Source organism: Simochromis diagramma, unplaced genomic scaffold, assembly GCF_900408965.1.
Source record: "Simochromis diagramma unplaced genomic scaffold, fSimDia1.1 OVJJ01000026.1, whole genome shotgun sequence".
In the NCBI taxonomy this organism is placed as follows: domain Eukaryota; kingdom Metazoa; phylum Chordata; class Actinopteri; order Cichliformes; family Cichlidae; genus Simochromis; species Simochromis diagramma.
In genome coordinates this window covers 4156008-4178002 of record NW_024386985.1, presented here as the reverse complement: position 1 = coordinate 4178002, position 21995 = coordinate 4156008, and the positions used below count along the sequence as shown (strand labels likewise).

Genomic DNA, 21995 nt, shown 5'->3' with positions numbered 1-21995 from the left:
TTACTGACCGAACTCGTGTGTGTCTGCAGTCTGCCGTCAGCCAAAATGTTAACAAGGACGCTTTCGACTGTTCAAAACCTACAAGTGACTCAACAGTGTTTTATACTGTCTGTATTTTCCCTTATTTTTAACTGCACCTGCTAGGATGGTGGGGGCAAAGCACACAACGACCAAATAACAAAAACACAGTTCGAGTGAAGTGACCGGTAAAGGGTGGGTGGTACAGTGACATTAGATGCTGGTGTGTAAGAGAAGAACCATGCAAACCAACAATAATGTGCCTGCTGCTTAAAGGATACTCCCTTCTTTGCTGGTTTCTTGCATGCTTTCCATCCCTGGAAGGGCAGCAGCTACACGCCGAAACAGCTGAAAAACAAGAGCAGAATAAAGACAGGGTCACACAACACTTAGCGTCTAATCTAATCCTAATACATTTGCTGATTAGCTCAGGTGGTGGCATATTAGGGTCAAAAAATAAAGGTAAATACAAAATAAAGCATATTAATTGTTATTACATTAAAGTATTACATTATTAATTGAAAGAGCTGGGGAAGGGATAAATAAATCCTCTGAAAAATATGAGCTGGGCCACTCCACATCAAGGAAATCTAAACAGAAAATGTGAGTTATGTTGTCTGAGGCAATTTTCCCAAGGCAAATTAGATCCGGGTGAGAAGCCAGACAAGGAGCGAATCAGATAACCCCTTATTAAAAAAATAAATAAATGAAGTAGAGGCTTGGGGGTGAGCCATGCCTGTTCTTTAGATTGTGCCACTGATGTTTGGCTGCAGTTTATAACAGAGCCTAAACATGTCTTCAGTCCTGAACATTTCATCAAATGTAACACATTTGGACGTGCCTGTAAGGCAGAAAATATTCATTGTATATCAAAGTAAAATTTTTCATTAAAATTTCATTAAAAATATTAAAATTATTATACACAAAAAAGTCAGCTGACAGTGATGGGCCAGGTTGGAGGATTCTTCATCGAATTACTCTAAAGTCACAAATTTGCAAATGATAACACCATTTTAAAATGACCCCAAATATCTTGTCGGCAATCTGTGACAAGTTACATCCCGATAACAAATCATGTTTATAGACCAGTATAGGTAATAAAAATAAATGCCTTCTGCTGTAAGGCTGGCACAGCCCAGCAGCTTGTAAAAGGCAGGACTGTGACCTTTATTCGGCAGGTCTCACAGTGCTCTGTTCAGCGGTGCCATTTCACTGTTAGTGCCCAGAAATAAGGTGAAGAATAGCCTCCTCTGTCTCCGCTGCTGTGTGGCGAGCGAAGCGCCCGCCAGGAACACCATTCACTGACAGACACAGTGCAGCTTCCCTTCATCTCACTGCTTATTAACTTCACAGACAGTCATTGTTTCCAACAAAGATCATCTGTTCAGGAACAGAAACACCTTTGATGAACCAGGCTATGCTTCTCTTTGTATCTGAAACCCCTAAATCGTTTCTAAACATTAGTGTTAGTAAGTAAATGTCATTTAGAGAATGAATGCAGAGCTTTGCCTTGGTAGCAGCAGCAGGGCCGAGTTTCTGACCAACAGTGCTAACAAATGAATTTTTCGATAAAAAACAGCTTTATTGCACCATTCTCTGTTTTGGATGTGAACACACTGCAGCTAAAATAAACATGGAGGGTATAAATATGGAGGAAGAAACACTCCATCCTCATCAAGTGAATTTTGCCATGATTCAGCCACGGTATTACAGGAATAGAGGCATATTCCAGTTCGGTTTTCCAGTTAGCTTCACCTAAGCTAACTGGAATCCCTAACTGGATCTCTGGATCATGTTTGTGCTGTTGTTCATGTGTTAATCGATCAGAATTAACTATTTAACAGTCACACTGAAAGCTCACCACTTACAGTATTTTAATGAAGAAATAAATAAAAAGAAAAACATGACAAATGTCTGTGGTTTCACATATGAGCGAAGGGAACAGGCACAGCAGGTCATAAGCCTGGTAACAAATAATAATTATATTAAATAACTTGGCTTGCTGTGCGGGTAATTGTACTGAACAGACTGTCCAAGAAGTGGGAGCTTCACCTTTGATGAGTGAAATTCTGGGATTTTATTTGGATGTTGCTGAGCACTAATTAGCAGGTATCTGTGTCTGTGTGACGCTCCCATACACTCTTAATAACAAGCTTAATAACCAAGCCAGCAAACTTTAGCATACAACTCAGCACTCCACCCTAAATAATATGGTCACTCCTGTCTCCAAAAAGCCAACATGCCAGTGGCCAAAATGCTCCCACATGCAGCTACAGATGTGGAACGATGAGGCCTGAGATGCTATTTAAGGATCCAGGATTCAACATACTGAAACCTGAAGACTGCCAGCAAGGCACGTTGAATGCAAATCACGTATTAAGAAAGAAATCGGCTGTGAAACCGTTTTATGAGACACGAAGTCTCTTCTGTGTGTTTATCAGACCTCAGGGAAGCACACAGTGAATGTAAACAAAAATCTCCACGGGGCACCTTTAAGCTGCCCTCCATCCAGGCAGCTTTTCAGTGACTGCACCTGTCACTCACAGGGAGAAATGGCAAACGCTCAACACAAGGCTCTCTCTGAACCCACTCACCTGTTTGACGTTGTAACCTGTCTTGGCACTGGTCTCTATGAACATGACGCTCAGCTCTTTAGCCCTCTGTTCGCCTTCCTCGATTGTGATTTGCCTGTAAGTGAAGAGTCGTTTCAATCAAAACACTGCAGATTGGAGATAATAATACACTGTTTATCTGGACACAAAGCCAAGGCTAATTTTGTCATATTAACATTCATCAAAGACAAATGGATGCTGCAGAGAGACTCACTGTGAAGTGCACGATTAGCAGCTTATTATTTTAGGCTGTGAGGATACACCAGGCTTGGCTAATGTGCTGAAAGTGATTAATTACTTTGTCCTGGGAGAAATTAATAACAGCCAATTTGCATTACATTTTAATGAATCTGGCAGCGATTGTTTGGCTCTCGCTGTGAAACTGAGACTGTGTCAGGTGTCCATTAACACAAACAGAGAGATCAGCTCAATCCTGCTGACTCCACAGCCTCAACAGCCAGCAGGTTCGTTAAGACAAGCGGCTTAAATCGGCCCCGGAAAACTAGACCAGTCTGTCCTCACAGAAAGCATTGTTAGGTGTTTACTCCGTTAAAAACATCCGACTGATCTCTTCAAAGCTTCAAACACGGCAGCCTCATATTTTACCGCTTCCTGCCTCTTTCAGTAACGTCACGTTTGCGCAGAAGAAAGAGATTCGGGGATAGAAATAGAAGTTCCTGCAGCGAGAACAGAAAACAGTGCACTAGAGACGTATTTACATAATAACACCACCTGACAGAGTTGCACCAGAGCTTCTGGGACTATTTCTGGATGCATTTGTCTGACTTCCAACTTAAACAACATGGTGCCTTAGTCATCATCAGACAAGCAGTTGGAAAGAAAAGTGCGTGATGGATGTGGGATATGTGGCATCCTAGCAACGCTCACGCACACTTGAAAAGCACTACAGTTGTAATCGAAATGACTGACATCAGCTCTCTCTCGCGGCACAGATTAGCCCAATAATAATGTCACTCACAGTAATCAAATCCCTTCACAAAAGCACTGATTTGATCATTATTCCCTTTTCATTAAAATACACTTTACCAGACCAGGTGATTCTTTTTTTTTTATATGTATAGACTTTTGGATTTTAGGTTTAACAGTGAAGCTGGGAGAAAAACATGCACCAAACAGCCTCAGGGTGGATAAGACATTAGCCTTACAGGCTAATGAATACCAACAAGTGATGGTTTTGTGGATTTTTTTATGGCTTTCTGCTTGTAGTTTGAGTCAAATTGACCAATCACATTTGTGCAGGATTTGGAAGAGCACGCAGGGAACCAGTGCCCGTATTGGATAAGCAGTTTTGGTGACAACTGGTTGAATGAGGCTGAACTATTCAGCTCAGTTCTGACATCAAGGGTCAGCAGGGCGTGGCTGTGGCTTAGAAGGTAGATCAGGTCGCAAGATTGGAGATTTGATCCCTAGCTCCTCTTGTCTGCATGTCAAGACATGGTTGGGGGTAAGATGTAGGATCAAAAACATAGAAGAAAAAAAAGGGACTAAAACAATGTGGTGAGCTGCTTCCTGTCTTCACACCAGGCCTCGCATAGCTGAGGCTGCCTGGTGTATGATGCACATTGGATTTCTCTGATACAGAGCTCCTGGGGATGTACGGTACCTAAACTCTGCATACTTTATCTCCCCTAAGCACTAAGCACTGTGAAAAGCTCCACCACACATGAATAAACAAAGTAACAAACACAAAGAGAGCCCGGCTCAGAGAGGTGCTCCTCCTGATAATCATTTCATCACACCACAGCACATCACCACACATGAATCTCTGTTTCTCCTCAATTAATCTACAAAAATTTAACAATGACTTATTTTAAAATCGTTGTAAAGGTAAAAAAAAAAAAAAAAAAAAAAAAAAGGGGGGTTTTGCAATCAGAGGAGTTGCCCCCTGCTGGCCTAAAAAGAATGCAGGTTCAAGGCTTGCATTCACATGTAGTCCAAAATATGGCTCCACCAAACTAATATTGATGCTTTTCTTATGCCTACATGGACATTGTAGTCAACTAGAAACTAAAGCTGTTTGTGGAAAAATGATTTTAGTTAACTGAAAGGAAAAAAAATGTCATCTAACAAAAATGATGTGCACATATTACATAGGAAAATGTTTAAGATTCAGTGTTAGTCACAAATTGCCTGAAGAGGCTGAGAACAGTCTGTACAGCTGTCAGTGAATTTCCTGTACAAAATACTGTTTGCATTGTAAAATATTGTATAATGGTAACAATTATGGAGTATCATCTGTTGCAAGTCCAAGCACATAAGCAAGAGATAGGACACTATGTAGTACTGTTTCATTAAGATTTTGCTGGTTGAAACTGGAGCACTAAAAACCTGCAGGGTTTCAGATTTCCTGCACTGATTTCAACAAACTGCTGTCAGGCTTGGAACTACTGATTTACCTAAGCACGCTGGAAGAGGATGGTGAGGTGATGTTAATGCACTGAACAGCCTTTACTTCTATACCACGGAACATTTACTGGAAGGCTTTAACGTCCACACTGCATTAAAGGAAAAACTAAACTGCACCGAAGCTAAATTATCATCAAATTAAAGACAAAAAGGTTCAGTGAGTTTAAGCACTTTAGCTGAAGCTTATTAAACATATAAAGACATCACCTGAAATTCCACCAGCTGAAGATGATAAATATACTTCTTACACTGCGTGGGATAATTTATGTGTGTGTATACACCACTGCAGACCTGCAGCTCCCACGCAGTCTCAGTGTAACCTCAAACCAGAGCTTTTTTACTTCGCCTGTTGTTTTTGTGGCCATGAACCTTTATTGACAGGTCCAGCGAGACACATTCTGAAAGTTGCAATCAGCAGCATTTTCTCCTGCTTCCTCTTCACAGTTACTGACAGGCTGAGAGTTCAGACACAAACATGCCAAAGGGAATTTCTCTCTAAGGCCGTCAAAGTTGCTGCTACTGCATGCTAAAATAAAGCTGGCCATAACATTAAAATTACTTGATTGTGGAGGAAAACCCAACATTCAGTAAAGTTTTGTATTTCACAAATGGAGAAAGAAAGATAAAGACTTCCTGAGTATATTTACATTTAATCAGTAAATCAGGGGATCGGTTTTAGTTCTCGCACCCATGTTTACAGACAGAAACCTACTCTTACGTTTCATTCGTTACCACGCTCAAAGTCAACCTTCCAGTTAGCAAGCGGTCATTTATAACCATTTATAACCAAAGTTCTGTTACTTTTCATAGCCTTTTGTTTCCCCACAGGAACTGACCCTTCCAGTGGTGTGGCGGGAACAATGGGAAGCACTGTGAGGTCATTTATCATTCAGTCAAACTGGTTGTGGTTCATACAATCATGGGAAAAAAAGAAAGTTCATCCTCTGTCAGTTCAAAGGTTTTACACGTCAGGACACAATAAAGAATTAGCCGGTCCCTATCAGGTCTTAGAATTAATGTAAAAGTAATGCAACAACAAATGACACACGTGCCTTTCTCTTATTTTGTATACATGTATGTACATATATATATTTGCTATTTATTCCTACTGTCTACTTTTTATATTGTATTCCGGCACAGCTGGTGTGGAGCAATTACAATTTCTTTGCACATGTACAATGACAATAAAGGGCTATTCTATTCTATTCTATTCTATTCTATTCTATTCTATATTATTTATTTAACAAAAACTAAACCAAAATACAGAAGCAGTGTGTAGAAAAACCTACTACAGCATGTATAATACTAGGAAACTTAAACTACGAAAACAAACCAGGAATTACGAACTAGAATTTGGTTAGGAACACAGAGGGAATAACAGACAGCATGAGACACAGGAGGAGAGCACAACTGGGAGTAATCAGACCTAACAAGACAAAGACCGTCAAAGTAAAACAGGACGTATAACACAGAGACGCGGACTTGACACTGAGACAGAGGCATGAACTGTGGAACAGGGAAAAAAAGCACAGAGAAGACATGACACGGACACTGGGAAGATACACTGACTGAAATTAGAAGCTAGAACAACAAAATATAACCTCAAGAGAACTATAACCATGAATAACAAATAATCAAGAAATATAGATTAAATACAAAATACTGGGTCACACCAAGGACATACTAAGGACACACCATGACATTCTCTTGGAGATTTGTTGCTGTGCTTGGGATCATTGTCCTGTTAATTACCCAGTCTGCCTCACATTTGACTCTAGAATAATTAATTAATATTTATTTGTATGAGGTGAACATGCTAACCGAGGCCCTTATAGTCTGAGTTCTAGCTCTTTCATTTTTTCCAGTTTCTTAGAGCATAGTGTTAACACACACCTGAAATCTCCAGACTAGCAAACCACCAAAACTTCAGCTTGGCAGATAACTCATGGGTAAAAATTTTACTAAGGTATAAGGTATGCCCACATTGTAATGTCACAGTTTGCTGGATGTACTTCTTGGACTTCCTGACAACAAATGTTTTTATGTAAACAAAAACAAAATTTAAAAAACTGTATAATAATATCATCAATTTGGTCATTTTAACTGATATAACAGCTTGGCTGCACTAGGCTTTGTCTCCGTCTGTATTTCAACACATACTCTGCATAAATAAATAACATGTAGTGGGTAAGTTAAATGTTTTGCACTTCTAAATGGTTTCAGAAAAAAAGGCGGAGAAAAAGGCAGTAACTTTCTAAAAGACTTGCTGGTCATTTTCATTCAATTTTCACATCACATAGTTTTTACCATCTGAAATTGATCTCCAGCCTGCATTTTATACACAACACATTTTTGCACCAGGACAAAAGTAATTTTATGGTTCAATTCTCTCTTTATTTTCTCCTGTCCACTAACGTATATTTCTGCTCCATGTCCTCTCACGTCTACCCTGTTTTTTTTTTTCAGCCGGCCCACTTGAAATCAATCTCAGGTTTATTAAACACTGCGTCTCATCAGCAGTTTCTCACCTACTCTTTCCTCCACAGACACAGTCTGCAGCTTCATATAGAATATGAATAAAAATGAATTCCCTCATGCACACAGCTCATGATGCTCAAGTGTCCCTACAGATGAAAACACTAAAGCAAGCAATAATTTTCCCTCTTTGAAGCAGGCTGTCTGACAGGAAGTCCTCCAAATACAGGAGCCCCCCCCCCCATAATCACTATAATAATAATACTAATAATAATAGTAATAAGCATAGCCTGTTTATTTCTCATTGGGGTGGCGTAAATATTTATATAAGATTTTTCAGTCCAACATCTAACATCAGCTGGCTGCAACATACTGATGACCTCCTCAGGTATGCCCCGCCTTTCATCCTACAACAGCTGCAGTTACAAAGCCATGGCATGAAGGCGTCACAACCCGCATGGTTTATTGACTTTGAAACTGATGGAGCAGCAGCTGCAATGGGCCTATGCAGAGGAGCAGCCACACTCCTGTGTGGAAAGATCAACCCTGACTGTCATATTCACCGCATCAATCTCAGGTCAGAATCTGTGATCCGTGCTACTGTAGAACACATCGCAGACTGATTCATTTTCACATTTCTGACTCTTAAACTCCAAAAGACTGTGGCTGATCTCAGTAAACAAACAGGGTCACCTCCTCTCCTGTTGGAAGGTTTCCAGATGTGGGCGTTCCAGGAAACCCTCCACAGAAAAACAGAGCTAATCCATCATCAAAGCAGGCTGCTTTCTTGGGAATTTGCGGTAGGACATTATTTACTTTTTCTTTACAATGTTGTCGGTTCTAGCCAAATCTGGCCAAATGATGGTAAATCCTCTGATAAAAATGCTTATTCTCTTTTATCAGAGGATACACCGGATCATCCTTTATAATTCAACATTCATGAACACCAAAGGTCAATGTAACTGACAAGATCTAAATTTTAACTTTTGCATCAAACTTGCTTGATTTCAGTTTTGGTGTCCACATAGATTTAGAAGTCTCTCCAACAAAGATCTGTTCATTAGATCAGAGCGACATACCTCTTGTCTGCCAAGTCTGTTTTATTGCCAACAAGCATGATTATGACATCACTGCCTCGCTCCGTTCTCACATCATCGATCCATTTTGATGTCTGCTGGAAAGAATTGACATCTGTTGAAAAAATTAAAATATAAAAAAAACTGTTAAAAAACTAACATCAGACTCAAATGACTGACATTTGATTTGATTTTTAAACATGCGTGGTAGTGCCAACACAGGTGCCCCACAGGAAAATCTATTTGTATAATAAAAAGGATTGTAATAAATTATAAGGCTGTGTGTCCCATTTACGAAAATGTATGACATTTTATGATGTTGTTTATCATAAAATAATGCAAAAAATGTTCTAGGCAAAATTCGAGTCACTATCAGACTGTGTAAAGATTTTTCTTTTTAATCCACAAGACAAAATATGATATCAGATTATTTTCTAATTTTGCTGTAGACGATGTATTTCTATTGAATGGGTGACAAAAACACGAAAACGTAATTCACTTTTGGTTTTCAGGTTTGATAACGAAAACCTAATAAATGATGATTTTCGCATAAATTTTTCATGTTTTTCTTGGAAATTCACTGTTTTTTTCTAAAATATTTCTCATAGATTTGTTTTATTTTTTCTCCCAGTGTGACATTTTTTCAGCAAAGTTATACTAGTTTCTCCATATAATTATTGATTACTTAATAATTATCATTAGTCAATCATTTCTATTAAATTTGCCACTGTTTTCATATAAATTTATCATTTCAGTCTTGAATTCATTTATTTTTCTCCTTTTTGGTTGGACTTTTGTTGTTTTTTTCCATCAGTGTTGGAAAATATGTAATTTTGTAATTTCACTGTGAAAAACAGTAGTAACAGTTAGAACCTCACTGATAATCTTGCATTAATAAAGAAGATTTACAGTTTTAAAAATGACTCCCGGTCAAAAAATATTACCTGGTAGAGGACGTATTGAAGTGCACATGAATATGGTTAGTACTGTATATGGAAATACACAATAAATCAACATACAACACAGCTACTTCTGGCTCTGGAACATGTTAAGGTTACTAATAAATTCCTTTGACCTTGTCGGGTTGAATGAGTATGCATGCTGGCCAGCATGTAGATAAAGGGTCATGTTGTATTCTTGGACTGGGAATTTGATGAGACAAGACTCCATGTTTTTTTCAAGGTTAAAGAGAACATGGGTTAAGGAGGAGTGGATAGTGTTTTTTAATAAAGCGGGGTTAAAATTAATTTCCTACATGCTGAGTGTCGCAATTGTTTTCTCTTTTGGACAGAAAACATGATCCAGATAAAGCTACACAGTACAAGGAGAAGCAAAACCAGAAAGAAATATGTTGTGGAGAAGCAGAAAAATGGTTGTTGTTAAGGGTGGAAAGATAAATCGGAACGTGAAATGAAATCTAAGTGACAAAAATTTTGCTCCTTCTATTTGTTTCAATCACTTTTGATGGGAAATATCGAGATGAAACGTGATATTTCTAGAATCTGATTGTGGAAATCCAACTGTTTCACAAAATAAGATACAAAATGTGAAGTAGGAATGACTTCAGCAGGTGTAGCTCAGGGTCCTCCAGCCAAAGCATCCGATGGCCTTTATGTAAGTTTAGAGCAGCTCATTCTTCTGTGAACAGTACACAGAATAATTAAAATAGGACAACACAAACAATGAACTTTACTCTTCAATAAGATTTCACAGAGTCAGGTCTTAACCACCTGTTTTGCTTCTCGGGTCGATATGAGGTCACTTTTTAATGCTGCCGTTTTCAATTGAAGTTAAACATCTGGCTGGTTAGTGTTAATAAAGTGCAGCTTCAAATAAACTCTGCTTGGACTTACAAACAATTCCGTCTTCAGGAAAAACACCTGTTAGCCTTGAGTAACGTTATCTTTACCTCACCTGTTCCTTGTTGCAATCTCTAAACCAATCTCTAATATAATGGAGAACTTCCGTGGACTTCCTGTTTCAAAGGGAGTGCCGGCAAGCTACTTCAGAAGGGGCTTTCTGAAGCTTTTTGATCAAAGTAGTTAAGACACTAGATACAGTTCACTTTTATTTCTTTTAATTGGAGTAAAATACCTTAATGACATCACAGCCTCATGGGCCACTTTAAAAAGTGAGAAGCAGCAGAGATTTTATAGTATCAGCCTCTAGATAGCATCAACCACAACAAAGAGCTTCTTCTTCTACACACCTGGACATTTCTGATGGACTTTGACTACGCTCCTAACGTCTGTTGGAGTTATCGTTTGGAAACAGGCACTATTAAGGGAGCCTACCCTGTCATAAATCCTTAAAGGCCCAATCAGCATGCATTAGTTCAAAGTTTTATGAGCACTTTATGAGCAAATTTAAGCTCCCTGTAAGAACAATTAAAGGACATAAGCCTCAACATATTATCTGCCCACTAACCATTACCCAGCATGCCTTTTAGCAGAGTAACTGCGGCATTATTAGTGTTAATAATTAATAAACATAGACAGGCTATTGTGTGCCATGTTGTGAAAAGAGCTACCTGTACAGAATTAATGCATCATATGATTAGAGCTGTGAGTATGAAGGGTGCACAGTTAATATAGGGCCCCTCTCAATACTCTGCAGCTCTTCTGCCTGCAGATAATAAAACACATTTAACCCTCTGAAAAGCCACAGTGGGTGTTTTGTCTGACTCTGCTGTCAGTAAAGGGAAAAAAGCAAATATTGGAACAGTTTATCAAGAGTTCACCATCTCAAATTTTAATAACTAATATATCTTTGTTGCTCTATGCACCTGTTTTCCTTTCTCACTGTGTTTTTTCCAGTTTGCCAAAAGACAGCTACATGGGAATAAATGATGCCGCCGAGTACACCAGCGACGCTAAACGGAACAAGACCTGTTGACCTGGAGGAGACACTAAGGAGATGACGGGGCTGCAGAGCTGGAGCTAAGAAGAGGAAACATAAACGGTTCCAGCATCATATGGGGAAGGAGAGATCCTCAGGCAACAAGACTGATGAGCTCAGAGTGCTGATTAAGACACATGGGTGCAGTGTGATGCGCTTCATGGAAACATGGCTCACACACACACTTTCTGGACGACAATGCAGCAGTACTGGGCTTCAGAACGGTTACTGTTGGTGCTGTTTACATTCAATCAGCTGAAGCAGAGGTAGCATGTGACCTATCGAGGGATTACGTTTGTAAATGTGCAGTTTGACTAAGATCATGCCTGTCTGTTTACATCTTCGAGGTTTACACTTATCTCCATCACTCTCTTTACCATCCCTTTTAATAAATACATTCAAAATACAGTATCCCGGTACCCTTTGCACAGCCTTTTGCATGCTTAACATTAAAACTGTGACATATCAATAAAAAAGAAGCAGCAATTGCACTGACTTGTGATGTCGTAGACCACCACGGCCACGGTGGAGTCCCGTATATAGCTGGGGATGAGGCTCCTGAAGCGCTCTTGTCCTGCTGTGTCCCAGAGTTGCAACCTCACCTGGGGTTCAGAGAGTGAAAGCTGAGGAGGCTGAGATCATTCAGATAGTCAGAGAGCCTGAAAACAGTAAGCTCCCCCCACACACGCAAACATTCATTATTTATACAAGCAGACCTTTCATTTCCAAGATCGTACAGCTGTATGATAGATTCTCTGAGATCAGCAGACACATTTAAACTAGCAGGACTACATGCAGTCAGACAGGTCGTTGTTCCACAGCTGAACACAATCACAGTTCACACAGTTTCTGTCTGAGGGAGACTAACATTTAACATCTCTCTCGTGACATGATACAGCTGTAACTTACCGTTCGATCTTCCAAGTACATGGTTTTCGACAGGAAGTCGATTCCAATTGTGGCCTGGTTTAGGGAAAGAAGATAGCCACGAATCAACATCACTCCAAATATTCAGAGAAGCAAACAGCGAGGAAGTGAATCAGCCACATTAAAGATGCAAAAGGTGAAGAAGGGGACAGACTCTTCATGCAGGCATGATCACATCACCCCCATGTAGGGGATGATCAATATCCACACAACATGGTGAATGTTCAGTTTTATCGCACTGCTGATTCAATTCTAACTACTTACAAGTTTCTAATGTCTAGTGATTCATCATCAAATACAGACACTTGCAGAAGGTCACAGTGTGTCAGCATCACCCTGCAAATGTTCACTTAAATAATAAGAACAGCTGCGTTATTTTACTCTCTGATCGGTTGTTTTAATCACAGCTCTCATCATACATTTACACAGTAACAGCAATCTAATCATTTCCTTATTGTGTCATAAGGCAGATGGCACTGTGTTCCCTCTTCAAAGGATGTTTACTCTCCGCAGCCAAGCCCACAGCTTTCTGCTTTGCTGCCTGCCATGATATCATCAGGTGCTTTGGCTCAGACAAACTGCATCCAAGAAGTCAATATTAAACTGCAGACCTGAGGTTGGTTCTTTTAGTGGATTCAATGGGCTTAAAAATGTACTTTCACATTGAAAATTATGAGCAGGGCTTCTTTTAAAGATATGCAATTAAGTTTGTGAAAAACATTAATTTTAGTAAGGCATTCATCCGGGAAAAACTATCCAACTGACGCCATCAAATCTGCTAATTTTTATGTAGAATCACTTTAGGATATTTATTGAAGTCAGGCAGAATTTTATCTTTCTATCTGTCAGAAGTTACAGATCCTGAAAGGGCAGAAGCTCGGTCGTGCTTTTTAACACACAGTATTTTTTCCATTATTTTTGAGCGCTCATAGCTTCATAAGTACAGCAGACATCTACATGAAATGTTCAGGGCTGAAAAACGCACTTGATCTCTTTTGGAAACTACAACCAAATGAATTTTAAATCTCACCCCAATTGTCAAAATGTCTTTTTTCTTCAGAAAGATTTGAGCATCAGTACCACAGGATATCTCATAGTTTGAATAAGTCTGTGCTCTATGTAGCTGTAAATCATAGTAGCAGGACAATCTATGGATTGGATCTATAGCTTTCCAGTGCTGTGATAAGTTAGCAGTTTCTGCTCTCATCTAAATATGATTTAACCTCATATTTAATACATGTTTGTCTTCTGCTCACACTGTGTTTAACAATTTTCTAATAGTTTTTACGAGACGCTTTTACACGCCCACACTTCATTTTTACCACAAAACTGAAGCTGCTCTCACTGAAGAATAAACTGTGACTTCTGTAGTGAATCACGGCTTGCTGAAAAGCACAGCTTGCCTTCTTTCAGGAGCAGTTTTTATTCTTTTGATATCACAAAGGTAACAGTAACAAAATGATAGCTTGGTTGCTTGAACGTCCAACAATACGTCAGGTCTCAAAGGCTTAATGATTTGCAGTCAAGTTGGAGAACTCAACCCAATTCTGTTGGGCACCATGTATCTTTAATATTAAGAATAAATTGTTGATGGATATGGATGAGCTTAAAAAAGCATTCAATTACAGTGGATTTAAAAAAAAAAGATGTACATCCCTTGTCATGCAGCACATCCAGATGTTTAGTTTCTTGATTTATACGTGGAGGGAAGAGGGTGTAAAAGGTTCAGTAGTAGCTGGCACAACCAGCTACTACTAAGTCTGCAGCTGCAGCTTTGAGGTGTCTGACCTCGGCCTGCAAACAGGAGTGGCCAGTTGGAGCCGATACTGTGGACGGGTGACAGGTCTGGATCAGAGGATGAAGATGCACACAACAATAATTGTGCTGATCTCTAAATAAGGAGCCGGATGTATATACTGTGTTTTTTTCTGTGCTGAGCAGCTCTGCGGGGTGCCCACTGCCCACTTTGACAGAACTGGGCATCAGCAGCTTGCTCACGCACTCGTTTCCTTGGTAATGCCAGCTACCACAGTGGACTAACTCAGAGAATCTGGCACAAAGGACAGGATGTCATTTATACTGCTGCTTTAGACCCACTCACATCAAGCACTGCCAGGATTAAACTCACCAGCCTCAACAAATTAAAATTATAAACATTAAACATGATTAGAAGTGAAATCTAAAATACCCCGCCCATTTTCTTTCTGGAAGAATATCTTTTATATGCACCAGCATACCGAGGACGACACCAGATTCAGTTTGTGGAAGCTAGGTGAGGAGCAAAACAGCAAAAAATTTCCTTTTTTAGAGACGACTCCCTTAAAGAGATAAATAGCCTCCATGTGAGAACAGAAGGACGTCCTGAAGAGCTGATATAAGAAGACCGGTCGAATCCAAGACTAAAAATACCAAGCTAAAGATGAATGTGGTATACTAGGGGGTTAAAAGTGTCACTTTTTAAAACTATCAATACAGACTCGCTTTTTAATTTTTTTTTTTTTTATATGAGAAAACAAATGCTATTATATATTCTTGAATTAACTTGAAATTGAATTAAATTAAATTGCATTAAAAGAATAAAGATGTTTTTCTGGGGAAGTGGCAGAGGTGCTGTAGACTCTTCTTGGCCCTAGTTTTAAATATAGAATCCCACATGGACAACTATACATGAGAAGGATTAGATCACGAGAAATTATTAATATCCCTTTTAAATCTTTAACCAGCGCGTGTCGTTGGAAGACAGACGAAGCCTTTACGGCCCATCCTGCTGGCATCTAGGGATGAAAATGAATTTAACGGATCGGAGAGAGTTTGGTGACATTATATTTTTAAGTAGTTTTTGTGCTAGTGAATTACAAAGAAATAAACACTGAACAGAAGAGACAGAAAATTACTGGTTGCCGCCTTTATGTTTGTAGAGAATCTGAACATTTCTACTTTCAAGGTCCTCTGTCTGGCAGGGACGCAGCTAAAACCCGCAGACCTCGAATCACAGCGAGCAATCACAGCGCCGCAGTCACAGACATTTAAGAACACAAAAAAATCCAACTGCTCTTAAGTTTCTAATAGGATGACAGAGTGCATCTATGATGAAGTCTTCATTCTCACTCAGCAGGCTGCAATAAATAGAAATTAGAGCTTCCTGAATTTTATTAATAATATTAGAATCAGTGCACTCATAATTTTTAGTCATTAACATTAAATTTAAGATTTAACCCGTGTTTCAGTCCTGGAGCAGGAAAGAGGAAGACGTTGAATTTGAAGTGCTAAATAAGAGAAGACACAGGAGCAGTTCATTGTTTTGCTGTAAGAATGAAAAATAAAACCAAGCGGTGACATCTTCAGCTTGTTTGTTTTATCAAACCCTGAGTTTTATGTGTCGGCAATTCAACTATTAGCCAGTTTAAAACCAGTGCTCTGCTGACTCGGTAACTGCAGAGCTCCAAACCTCCTCTGGCATGAACATCAGCATTGAAATTGTGTGCCAGGAGCTTCATGGCATGGGTTTCACAGGCCGAGCAGCTCCTGAAGGTGTGATGCGACAATTATTCATACAGTTTAGAATAATAACTTTATTTGTATAGCAGTTACAAAGTGTTTCGTCAATCTGAAAAAACAAAACAAAACAAAAAAAACACTGAATATTTTTAAGATATATCAAAGTGTCAAAAAAGGTCACTTTGTCACAACCAATGTACAAAATCTATATTTACGGTTCGGTTTGACAAAGGTGGTTTGGATTAAAACACAACAGTTGCCACTTTTTTTATAGCCCTGTTTGCTTGGTCACGTGGCTGACGAGGCTGTTCCAAAATTTAGGTTCTGCAGCCTCAAAGCGTAGATGCCTCTGGATTTAAAATTAGAGCCTGTATCAGTCAAAAGGCCCTGATAACACGATTCAAGAGACCGACTGCTGGAAGGTGGTCTCAGCAGATTTGTTATATAAGCAGGAGCCTGGCCATGAAAGGTTTTAAAAGCAATTCTGAATTTCACTTTAATTGTTAGCGCTTTGACAGACTGGCGACCTGTCTGTGGTGTACCCTTTCTCTTGCTCTGTGACTGGAGGGACAGGCTCCAGCCCCCAGAGACCCTGAATTAGATATGTGGAAGAAAATGGATGGATGGATGAACAAATTTGGAATACTGATGCCAAAGAAGCACCAAAAAAGTAATATGTCAGCTTCTATCCATCTGTAATTAGACCCTCCCCACGACACCGAATATGAATTGTCCAATAAATCAGATTCACCCCTTGCTACACTAAGCAGCTGCATATTTGGGCACAGCAGACAGATGCAATCACAGCCTGGCAGTCGGGCCTGAGTGACAGCTCCACCACAGCCGACAGGAGCGCTCTGCTCCCAGAGGCCTCTGAGCCCTTTAGCATGTGCTACCAGGCGATGCGGACGCTTGCTTCTGTCTCTCTCGCGGCTGGATGGCTGCTTGATGGGAGGCTGCTGCTTTAGAGGCAGCAAATGTAGCTCACCTCGCTCACGTCCTCCTGGTGACTAAAGCCACCGCCACGCTCGGTTTCATCTTCCTGATGGCCCTCTGTCTCTGACTTTACTTAAGCTCTTACTTCAAAAGACTCAACTGGATCTGCTCAAATCTAACGCGTGAAAATAAAAGCAAGTGAAACCGCGACTTCTTAAATCTGCTCATCGGGACAGATGTCTCCTACGGGCTGTATTCTTATCGTTTTTCCACCCTCACCAGGCAAATCTAGCTTCCCCGCTGAGCAGCCGCATAAACACTCACACTCAACTAATGTGCGCTGAATTTTAATTAATACTCCGTTGTCTCTGGAGTTGAGTCTGCAAAATCATTTACAGCCCTACCTGTCACCGAGCCAGGCGGGAAACAAGAGGCATTAAGACACGGGCAGAGGAGGGCAGCAACCACACACACACACACACACACACACACAAATGCATCTGGGGAAGACTTTTTAGCTTTGGCTTTGATCTGTGGCTACATAGTTGAGGTTGTGGCATCTGAAACAAAATGGTTAATACACTAGCTTTAAAAAAGAAAAAAAAACCAAAGGAAAAAACGCACCATCAACAAGGACTTTCAAATGATTTTAGCTTGTGCACAAATTTGATAACCTGATTTTTTTTATATTTCTCTCTGCCTGCTGCCATTACAGCAGAGAGGGGCAGAGACTGACATTAAACAGCATATGGGGAGCTTATTAAATAAGCAGATTCTATCAGCCCAGCATCTGTTTGCCTACCATGTCTGAAGAAGCATGGGGGAAGGAACGGTGTCTGTCCATTCAGGCACCATAAAGATGGTACAGTTATTTTTCCTCAGAAGCATGTCCACCCCCCCCACACACACACACACACAGGCACGTTTCTCAGAATTACTGCACTTAGCACCGACTGTGACGGCTGTTAGATTTCAAATTCATAATTTTTCCTGCTGCATTCAGAACTCAAATTTTCTGCAGTGCCCTTGATGCAAGGCAGCCTGTAGGCAACAACAGATGCCTGCATTCACTCCAGGTAATGGTACTTAAGTATTCAACACTCTGAAAACGTTACAGGAAATGACTGTCACATTAGAGGGCCCGTGCATTAGAGGGCTCATATAAGTCTGACTTTTTCCAGAGGGCCCTGGACTGTGCCAAAGCTGCCTGTTGTCTCAGATTCATAGTGTTTATGGAGCCATGAACAAGAGACCCCCAGGGGGTGGAGGGTTTCCAGCTCGGTGATCTGAGAATCTTGTCTCTGCTTTTAGTGTGGATCATGTGGTCCTTCTGGCTTCATCGAGTGACGACCTGTACTCCCGCTGGGGCGCTTTGCAGCCAGGATGAGAATCAGCACCTCGCAGTCTGAAGCCATTGTTCTCAGTCGGGTGAAGTGCCCACTCTGGTTTGGGGATGATGTGCCTTCTAGTATCTCTAGATCTTGTTTATGTGTGGGGTGAAGAGTGTAGATGGAGATCTGCAGAGGTTGCACTGGTCTGTTACGGTGAAAAGAGCAACGCTGTTGATTTACTGGTTGAACTACATTCCTACCAATCACCTATGGCTGTGAGTAGTGACTGAAATACGAATGTGTCAGATGGCTGAGAGCCGCTACACCTCCACACTGGAACAAGCAGTGGAGTGGTTCAGCTTCTAAATAGGATACTTCTTAGATGCCTCCCACCTGAGGTGTTTTTGGAACCCAGGGAGGAGACTCAGGGGAGTCTCAGCTGGCTTAAGAATGCCTTTGTCCCCTCCCAGCAGGGCCGCAGAAGGAGGCCAGTCAAGTTTCTCTCTTCCCACAGGAGGAAATGGAAAATGTTGCAGGAGGAAAAGGCTTTCCTGCTTAGCCTGCTGATTAGCGACAAAAAAATGACCTCTTATAGCTGTAGACAAAAAAACAAAAAAAAACAAAGACAGTTGTCATCTGTGTCACTGACATCTTTGTTCCCTTTGCAGAATTGCAAAGGACTTTCCGAATTTTGTTCTTGAAAAGCACCATGTAAATAAATAAAAACCTTATCCCCCATTTAGGATTGTCAGTGGTGGATGGACCATAATTTCTGTGCTGAAAATTAAATGTTTTCTTTTCACACAAGCAGTCCTATGCAGACCTTTCTCAGAGCAGGCAGCCCACTATTTTCTGGCAGAGAACTACAACCTCGGAGATCCTTATCCCAGGTGATTCACACTCCTCGGATCACCCACTCTTAATTAAAAGTAATTGCTACAAAAACTAGCTTAAAAGCTATGGAGTGGCATTTGGATGAAGGTAATTATCCAGAGGATTTGGCATGTTATTAGCATGAATGAACAAACAAATGAATCCCCTTTTCCCACGACACACTAAGACGTCATAAAAAAACTCCACAGCCAACCTTAGCCAAATATGAGCTTCTTCCACTGCAATTTGTGAGAATGAAACTAAAGAAATGACTGTCCACCACAGAGACTCAGTAGCTTAAAGACCAAAAAAGACATGAGCCCCAGCAATCAGTGTGAAATGTCTGGCTCTGTAGACTTTCATGACTTATGAGTTTAGAAATATAAAAGGATACAGAAGCAGCTGTGAAGACGCAGCATCACAGAGCTAACACAGACAGTTTAATCCACACTCAATGAGCCACCCAAATCTCATTACAGCACAGCACAGAACTAATGCGAACGCTGAAGAATAGAGACTTGTCGTTCTCCCTTTTGGAGGGTTAGCATAATGAAGAAAGGGCAAAGAAAACCCACCAACATGGATAATATAATAAAATGGATAATGTCAAACAGCAACATCATCTCCCATCAATATCTGTCATTAATACCTTATGTGGTGTTTATTCAATTCATATAAAAATTACATGGAAAACATGGTGGACCAGACTGTTACTATGATGAACTACTGGAGAGTTCTTTGTAAATGATTTAATTAGTAGTAGAAATATATGTATATATGTATGGGAGGGGTTGTACTATCATGGGTGAAAAGTAATCTTGGAAATCAGAACCAAATTGATAACATTAAAACTGTGACATGTGGGGTTCCTCATGGCTCTTTTTTAAGACCACTTCTGTTTATTTTGAACATTAATGACATCTGTGTAATTTCTATAACACTGCAAACTATCAGATGACACCAGCGTAATTTACTAAGTTAAGGACTTAAATTAATGAATTAAGTAAATTAAAGACCTGGTTTAAATATATGCTATTCTGTTAAAATAGCATATAAAAGAAAAATAATCTTAAGTTAAACTATATACATGATATTTGGAAATCGTTCAGCGCACAGCAATAGGAAAATTATGATAAATTACGCTGAATTAGAAAAAGTAAATGAAATTAAATTTCAACAATAAACTATGCTGGGAACAATACATCAACAAAATTAGAAATAACATATCTAAATCAGTCACAATACTATACAAGTTACAGTTTACATAAACCAAGAATCACTATACAGCCTGTTCCTTCATGCTTCCATATATTTTTGTTATATTGTGTGAAAGTATGGGAAAACATCTACAAGACAAATATTCAGCTAACATACATATACACATGCATACATAATCAACATACATATTACAAAAAGAGCCGTAAGAATCATTAACACCCTCTAACTCACCATTTATGAAATTTAAAACACGTCAATTTAATGACTTATTTGAGCCTAAAACAGTTCAAACTATGTACAGATCAAGGCAACATGCATTAACCCCAAATATTCAGAAGTCGTTTGCAGTCAGACAAAAACACCATGCATTCAGGATGTTTCATAATCTAGCTGTTAGAACCAAGTGTAAAAATTACAGCATTACAGTCAAGAGACTAACCACTGTGGAGAGGAAATGCACAGAGGAAATCAAAATCTGTTTGTCATTGTACACGCAAAAAACAATAAACAGAAAACAAAAGGGAAAAAACTATGTGAATATGGGGATGATTTTACTGGGTAAATAAGCTGTTTGGCTTTTCCGTTCTGTTGAGTTCTCATTCTGCTCATCTGGATGTTGCTTTGTAAATTATTAGATATTTCCTTATATCTATTCATTGATCTATCTAGCATCCAATCCAAGACGCTGACTTTTCTGAGCATATGGCCTCACTTACTAGTTTCCAGACTTACCTAACAGAGAATGTTAATTATTCTGTAATTTTCTTTGGCCTGCTTAGAGTCAAATACATTTCCTTTTTTTCATATGTTGCAAAGCTGATTTCTTTTTAATACTGTAGAGTTTAACATTACAATATAAAGTACCTTGAGGTGGCTGTTGTGAATTAGTGCTATATGAATAAAATTAAGTTGAACTGAACTGATATTCCAAAGTACATCCCAGTGAATAATGGATGTACCTTTCGTACCACTGGCTTATTCATGTTGTGATAGTTTATTATGCTTGAGTTTGTTTACCTTACTGATTGCTTTTATAGTTTATTGCCTCTGTCTTCCTGCTTTATTTTTGGAAATTAACTCTTTTTTTTTTGTAACTCTATCTGTATCTTCTGGCCTTTGTAATCATCTTAACTGTCTCCACTGATACCTTATTGGGTAATCAGTCCTGTGAGTGTATATATATTAGTTTGTCCTTTCCCTTGTCAATTTATTTTGCCCCTCTAATTTATTTCCCCGTGTTCAGTTGTCTGGATTTCCCGTTAAATTGTACTTCTCTGGGATTTGTGTTTCCTGTTTTTGCTTTTAGTCAAGAAAATTTTTATTGAATTGAATTCAATTTTATTTATATTGTCTTAAATCACAGCAAACGCTGCCTCTAGGTGCTTTACATTGCAAGGTAAAGACCCTACAATAATGGAGAGAAAACCTTATCAGGCTGGAGGATTTGAAATGGTGACTGCCTTTGAGATCCATGTTTGGCATTTTTGGTCCTTTGTTTTTGTAACATTTAAGCAACAACATCATTCTTCTGTGTGTCAAATTATTTGAATTTGTAGGACAAAAAAGTAAAGGTAGATGGAAGTAGTGTGGAAGAAGGTTAGATCAGGTACTGAGGAATTCTTTAGAGGCTGCTGTAGATAATTTAAAGGCAGTAGCAGATTAACACATGCCTGTGGGATCAAAGCCGCAGGTCTCCAGTTTTAGAG

General features: G+C 39.5%; 1 protein-coding gene across 2 annotated transcripts in view; it reads right to left on the bottom strand.

Moving 5' to 3' along the window:
* rab6ba (RAB6B, member RAS oncogene family a) overlaps positions 1–21995 on the bottom strand; it is a 65417-nt gene that overhangs the window by 12552 nt on the left and 30870 nt on the right. The window contains exons 3-7 of one of the 2 annotated variants that reach the window (XM_040040184.1): positions 12416–12469; positions 12003–12138; positions 8612–8723; positions 2613–2706; positions 300–366 (exon numbers count right to left, since the gene is read on the bottom strand). In XM_040040184.1, coding sequence (XP_039896118.1) covers positions 300–366; positions 2613–2706; positions 8612–8723; positions 12003–12138; positions 12416–12469 — 463 coding nt within the window. The remainder of the gene's footprint in view (positions 1–299; positions 367–2612; positions 2707–8611; positions 8724–12002; positions 12139–12415; positions 12470–21995) is intronic. The other variant, XM_040040185.1, reaches the window with a different exon arrangement.